At 31.2% G+C, this 7,589-nt stretch overlaps 1 protein-coding gene across 2 annotated transcripts; it reads right to left on the minus strand.

Moving 5' to 3' along the window:
* Window positions 1–5,618: 5,618 nt before the first annotated feature.
* On the minus strand, window positions 5,619–7,589 carry LOC142533527 (dof zinc finger protein DOF4.6-like). Of its 2 annotated transcripts, none has more exons than XM_075640339.1 (2): window positions 7,432–7,589; window positions 5,619–6,987 (listed from the first exon to the last, which is right to left on the minus strand). In XM_075640339.1, exons 1-2 carry the CDS (start codon window positions 7,453–7,455, stop codon window positions 6,163–6,165), a joined length of 849 nt encoding a protein of 282 aa, XP_075496454.1. In that variant the 5' UTR covers window positions 7,456–7,589; the 3' UTR covers window positions 5,619–6,162. The 2 variants fall into 2 exon arrangements, with proteins under 2 accessions (XP_075496454.1, XP_075496455.1); XM_075640340.1 differs by having other exon boundaries at window positions 5,619–6,980; window positions 7,432–7,551.

Consider the following 7,589-nt stretch of genomic DNA (forward strand, 5'->3'; position numbering starts at 1 on the left):
TTTTGTTTGGTGAGTAGTTTTAATTAGAGGATGATCTTCTACACATATCAATTTAGGTTTAATAGACTTTGAATTTGAAACATCGCGCATTTGCATTTGCATTTGCATTTGACAGGCTCAAAGGCCTTAGGGCATATCCAACCCTGCACTATTTTGGCATTAAATGCCGAAACAGTGCAGGCTTGGCACTCCAACCCAGCACCGAATGCTCTTTCAAATTGGAGCTGTGCTACAACATAATTGGTGCAGCACTGTAGCTGCGTTATCTTCTCCTTTTTTCCCCACTCTTGTTTAAATATGGATGATAGTTATATGATTAAGTTAATAATTTTAAAATAGGGATAATGATTTAAAAATAATTCTAAGATTGATTTGATTAATAAATTGGTAAATAGAAAGTGAATATTTGAATTATTTTAATAAAAAATTTTAAAATTTATATTTCGTTATCTGAAAGAAATATAATAATAATATATTTTATATTTTATTAATTATTAATAGTATTATTTTATATTTGAAATTATATAAAATAATAATATAAATTAAAATATTATAAATATAATATTTAATTAAGTAATTTTTAAAATAATATAATTTTTATAAATAAAATAACAAGGAATATTCTTATAATATTTTTTTAAAATCGAGTTTTGAGTTAGATTGTTGGAGAAGAGTTGTATATTTAGTCCAAAATTGTATTATTTTGAGTTAAAAGCTGCATTAGGATAGAGTTGAACATCTCACACCTTTGTGTTTGACGATACATATGGCCTATGGGAGTCGGTATCATTGGGATGTGCACTTATTATTTGAACGTATCAACCCATATTATAATAGGAGATTTCGTTCTACCGCTGCTACCATCGTGTTAATAAATTATGAACAAGAAATCTCCGGCTGTAAAATGTGCAAACACAGCACCGTTGTGTTTGTTTCAAAACATGTGGTATTCTTCTGGCACATATGTCCTAATTCCTATCACGTCACGTGGGTCGTGGTAATGTGAAAAAAGTTGATCCGGCACCTATCGCTTAGGTGGACCCAAGGAGGGGAATCCACCACCCTCTGGACCCAAAAATCTAAGTTTTCCAGCGATAATTTTAAAATACAAGTCTCAACCCTAATTTAATTTCTTAGCAAAAAAGTCATTTCTTTTTGTTATTCTTGAAAATCTCCTCTTTAAAAGCGGCGGGTCCATCTGAAAATGTGTGGTTGTTACTGGTTGCACAGTTTGGGTGATATGAGGGAAAGTGCAGTTTAATATCATGTGTTTGTTTTTGTAAAGAGAGAGAAGCTCTGGAAAGCAAGAGTGGGGAATGGCGGTTGCTTTGAGATGTGAGAAATAGAGTAATATATTTTTCACAAATCTGGTATAAGATTAGTTATATAGGAAAAAGTGCAACCACATGCCTCTGCAGTTGTGTTGTCGTGTTATGTTCTCATTTAAAGTTGCACTAGGATAACATCAACTATACTCTCTCATGAAATTTGACAAAACGATTTAAAAAAAAAAAATGGCAACTTGGAATGGACTCGTTAGGTATTTCAGGTTGATTGTCTTATCAATATTTTCATATTTATAATACCCATTTCGAATGCAATAGGTTAAAAAAAACCCTGAAAGCAATAGGTTAAAAGAAACCCTATGCAATTTTATAAAATGCAGCTCCATGAGTTGGCAACCCATTGTTGGGACTTGCTTTTCCACATGCAACTTATATGATCCATGTATTACTTACATGATCCATGTATTAATATTTCAGGTTGATTGTCTTATCAATATTTTCCATATTTATAATAGTTCAGTAGGTTTCTTGTGAGACGGTCTCACGAATTTTTATTTGTGAAACGGGTTAACCATAACGATATTCACAATAAAAAGTAATACTATTAGCTTAAAAAGTAATATTTTTTCATTGATGACCCAAATAAGAGACATGTCTCACAAAATACGACCCGTGAGACCGTCTCACAAGTTTTTGCCCTATACTATAGATTAAGAAAGCCCCTTCGAGAGTGTTGTATTTATCATCAATTGAATTTAAGAATTATTTAGGTGAAATGGAAACTTATTTTTATTTTCGACGATATTACTTGAATTTATTTAATTCCAACTTTCAAATTGTTACTGTTTTAATTAATAAGGATTTATTTGATCCTAAGTGTTGATCCAATGATACTGCATGGATCATATCTAATTTTTCTTGTTTGTCGAATGTATAACCTCACATAAAAAAATCATATGTAGCTGCAATTGGATTCATTCTTCAAGACATTGTCTTGAACTACAAGTGGATTTCTTATATTGAGTACTGCTAATTACCTCATAATATTCCCAACTCTAAATGCTATGCTAAATTGGTAATGAGATGACTGTGGGTCAGGTTCAGTAGGACATGCAGATCAGTCTAAATCTAAACTCATATCCGAAAGTTAATTGGTTCTACCTATTAGACATGATATTTTTAATATTGAACTTGTACATTTATAACATATTGAAAAAAAAAAAGTCTATAATATTTTTAATCAAATTTAAAAGGCAGCTATCTGTGCAATTCAATATTCATATAAATTCCAAAATAAAATAAAAATTTCAAAATCTTATGAAAATTTTATATTTATAATTGAGACGAATAATATTTATTTACTATAATAAAAACGTAAATGAGTTGGTCACTTTAACATTGTACAGAGTATGTCTCTTGTGAGACGGTCTCACGAATCTTTATCTGTGAGACGGGTCAACCCTACCGATATTCACAATAAAAAGTAATACTCTTAGCATAAAAAATAATATTTTTTCATGGATGACCCAAATAAAATATATGTCTCACAAAATACGACCTATGAGATCGTCTCACACAAGTTTTTGCTCATTATACAAACCCAATCCAAACGGGTACCCGCACTTATTGTTATCCCTATGCCAAACCTCAGCAATGGTTACGCCTTGATGATGGGCACAGTAAAAAATTTATAACAAAATCATCATTACAAAGAAATGAAGGCCGGTCATTACCTGAAACTTTGGTTTCAATAAACAGCAACTGTTTATGAAATTAAAACTCAGTGAAATGGACAAATTATGGTTATAATCGAGGACTAATGTGGACTTTAGTGAAATATAGTATAAAAATAGATATATGCATAATATTTACAAGGAAAATGTTGGACGATTGCTGTATGCATGCAAAATCAAAGGATAAAAAAAATGCTTAATTGTTGGACAATTTAACTATGTGCATGTTAGACGATGGTATTACAACGAAATATGCATGCATGAGTGGTTGATATATATATATATATATATATATATATATATATATATATATATATATATATATATATATTGTGTGTATAAGGAGAAGAAACATAATTTCAATCCTTTTAAATATTTAAAAAAAGATTTTATTTTTGGCAATATATATTTAGTATAAATATATATTCGCAGTTTGCATAAGACATCATATATATTCCATTGGGACCGCAGTGGGGTACGCAAGGATTAATTTTCCCCCCTGCTTTTCCGCGCGTGGCGTGGTATTTGATGCGCACCCCACAAAGTGCCATACAGCCAACTACAAGAAATATACGTGCTACGTTTGTTTCGCATTTTTAAACCTTTTTTCATGACAACGGCCATATTATATATATATATATATATACACACACTTATATATCCTTGTCCGACCCTGTTTTTTAAAAATTTTGTGTGGATCGTATTTTATTGCCATTTGTCAAAAATTATAACTAAAAGTAACGATAAAACTTAAATATATAAATCATATAACAATCTAAATATTTCTGTTCGATCGCTTTATTGCACATCAACAACTAAATATATAATTATTATTATAGAGATAAAAGTTATAATAATAATAATATTTTTACTAAGTAAGATACTTTTCTAATAATTAATACTGGTTTTTAATTAAAACACGTATTTTTCTAATATCCTTAAAAGTCATAATGATAAAAGCATGTATCCCTCTAATAATAGCAAGAGTGATATTAGTTATACATATCACAATTGATATGAGATGACCTTAAAATTACAAAACCATCGTATATTTTTTGAAAATCGATAATAGAAAGTGGTTGTCCAAACATAGCATAATTTTATATCCATAAACAAAATCTTGAGATGTAAATATACGTATACTGTGGCATGGGGTGGTAAGTGGTGTGGAGATTATTCCCTTAGCACAGTTGCCAAGGAGAATGTTTGTGTAGGGCCGTGGAAAGACCAAAGAAAGTAGGGTTTGTCAGCTCTTTCTCAACCTTTCAATTTGGAAAAAAGAAATCAATACACTGTGGCATGGGGTCGTAATCATCACACTACGGAAAATTTTGAATCAGTCTTTCACTCTAAGGTGTTTGTTTGAAAGTTGGTAGCTAGCTAGGTGAAAAAATGTCTGTTCTGTTACATGTCTATGATATCAAAATAAATTATTTGGTTTATGTATGTATGTATGTATATATATATATATATATATATATATCAAATATCTCGAGATATCCATGTATTTGAGAAAATCTTATAATGTGTGACTAAATAGGTTTTTTGATGACGTGAATACAATTTGAAAATTCTTATAATATGTCAAAATACAGGGAAATTCCCAGAAATATAATCCCGGCCTTTTAATTGATACATCAATGTCCGACATCATGCTCGTAATCCAGGAAAAAACCATATTAAATACGAAAAATAATTCATTGCATTAAAACCACATTTTGTTTAAGACAGTGTTTGCAAATGTTTCAAAATATTATTATGAATTTTTCTGTACAAAGTTTTAAAAATTTATAATTACCTTTTTTTCAAACATTTACAAACACTACCTAAGCAAAGGAACAGAAATCTACAAAAACCAAGCGATAAGATCCATTTTAGCATTTTCTCGTCAAAATACTAAATGAAATTGTATTATAGTTACAAAAAAAGCACACTTATTTGCGTAAAGCGAATTCATTAAAGCGTCTATGGAATCATCTCACAATTTAATGTAATATTTTTCCCCAAAAAGAACAAGATCGAGTTAACTAGGCCAACAGGGAAAAAATTAAAGTGTCAATTGTTGCAACATTCTCTTGTTACATTAACATTTAATTGTCATGTTATAATGATATTTTATTGGTGTGGTAGTTTATTAAACATATTAAATTATATGCATGACAATCAGTTATTGATATAATAGAGAAATTGTTGCACGTTAATATTGAGATTTAGACATAATTAACTCCAAAAATTAGTTAAAGGGGGAAGAATTGTCAATTTCATATATACAATTCTCAATAACTTAATTCACTCGATCTGAGACATTTAACATACATTTCACGCTCAATAATGAACAACTGGAGCTATGAAGTTTACAATATTTTATCGGGTAGCCCATAAGGCAGTCCAACAAATAACGATGAATCTGAGATCTAATACCATGTTAAAATTATTATTTGGACCTAAATCAATTTCAAAAGCTAGCTAGCTCAAGAGATAGACAACTCTTAAATACTTAATTCAGTCGACCTAAGAATTTAACATTCATAAGAATTTTTCCTAGGCCAATTAACCATGCTTTATGTATCCTTCCTAACACCAAATTAATAAATCGTAGTTGCTAAAAAAACAGATAAAATGCATGAGACCACAGTAATAAATTGTCATCACAAAACTCAATACAAACTCAGATAATTAACTCTGCAAACAAATAAAATGGCACTTAACCGTAGGTAATTTCCCTCTCCCCCTCTCTTTTCTTGAAACAAGAATTTTGTAATGATGATCTCCAACAGCAATAAATTTCCTGTCACCCTTCAAAAATCTGGGTCTGAATCCTCCTTGTCTTCAATCACTATGCAGTATATATATATTGAAGCCATTTCTAAAACGAGCTTCAAACTCCATAATAATGAAGCTTAATTAGATTATAAAGAAAAGAGAGGAAATTGGAAATAAACCACGCTTCCCGATATGTTAGCCTTTTTCTCCCCCGAGAAAGTTACCCATGTTACAATCAACCCACCTTAACTCACTAAAAAGTTGGAAAAGATGAGAAAAAAAAAAAACATACTCAATATAAATATAATTCGAGAACTGTTTTGCAGTACTGTATATATATATTATATTTATATATATATATATATATATATAGTTGTTCTTTACCATGATCCACCTGTACCACCATCTATCATTCCATTCCAATATGCAGCAGAATCTCCAATTTGATCTGATCTATTCTGCTCATCAGCATCTTCTGTGTTAGTTGATACCTGCTTGTTCAGATCTTGATACGGGAAAAGAAGTTTGTCATTTGTCTCTTGTACCCCCTGAAAGTTTCCAAAATTACCTCCAAGTCCATCCAAGGAGAAACCGAGAGAAGGTTTGAATTCAGGCAAGGAAAACCCTGATGTGTAAACTGTGTTCGGATCAATGATAGGCATACTCATGAAGCTTGAATTCATCAGACCGCTTGAAGTACCTGTGATCCCATTCAACAGTTCCAAAGCTGATGAATTGGTGCTAGAAGAAGGGTGGTTCTGCAATTCTTTAACTCGATGTTCGAATCTTGGGACTTGGATAAGCTCAGTTATGGTCTTGAAATCATGAGAGGTGATTGTGGAAAATCCCAAGTTGAGATCTTGAGCTTGATCTTGGATTTTATTAGGGTTTTGTGGGATTTGATCAGGAGTTGATAAAGGTACTAAATTCTTCGACGAACTCGAATTAGATGAAGATCTTTTGTTCTTTCTTGAGCCTCCTCCAACTGGAATGTTTCTTAAAGATCCCCCTTCGGTCCAATATCTCCTACATGTCTTGCAGAAATATCTTGGCTGTGAGAGACTGTAGTTATTGTAGTAACAAAACTTTGTGTTGGTAGAATTGCATCTTGGACAGTTCGAGGCTTTTTCTTTGTGAGGTCTCACTTTTCTTTCTTTTGGGCATGTATTTGTGGCTATTTCTTCCATTGGTTTCACCACTATATCCTAATTAAGAAAAGAGGAAACAAATTAAAAGGTATCATGAGCAAATGAAATTAATTTTTAATGGAATTTTGCATAAAGACTTGACAAAAATTTCAAGATCAATAAAAATAATCAAAGCCCATAAAGTTTCAGATCAAGAAAAGAAAGGTCATATACATATACACATACATATATGTGAAAAGAAATGCAAAAACCAAAAAAAAAAAGATGATTTAATCTTTTTATCAGTGCTCTCCTTCACCAGCAACTAAGCATAAGGAAAGTTACAAAGGGAAACATGATCTGTATATTATTAACAAATTGACAAGAAGAAAACAAGCATATAATTAAAAGGAAAAAGGGCAAAGAAAAGGTGAAGGCTTTGCTTTGAAATATATTGCCAAGTATGCATACTGGTAAAAAGAGAGCTTAAACAGCGAACATGAGAAAAGAAAACCAATTCACCTGTGGCCATTGAGCAGTATCCATGGAAGAGGGAGAAGAAGAAGAAATTAAGAGAGAAGAATAAGCACAGTTGCAGCGTTGAGGTGGTGTAAAAAGTAGGAAAGGGAATGTTTGGAAATGGTCTGAAATTTTCAGTTGTACGAGTTTTATGTATGTAT

Source organism: Primulina tabacum, chromosome 18, assembly GCF_025594145.1.
Source record: "Primulina tabacum isolate GXHZ01 chromosome 18, ASM2559414v2, whole genome shotgun sequence".
NCBI lineage: Eukaryota > Viridiplantae > Streptophyta > Magnoliopsida > Lamiales > Gesneriaceae > Primulina > Primulina tabacum.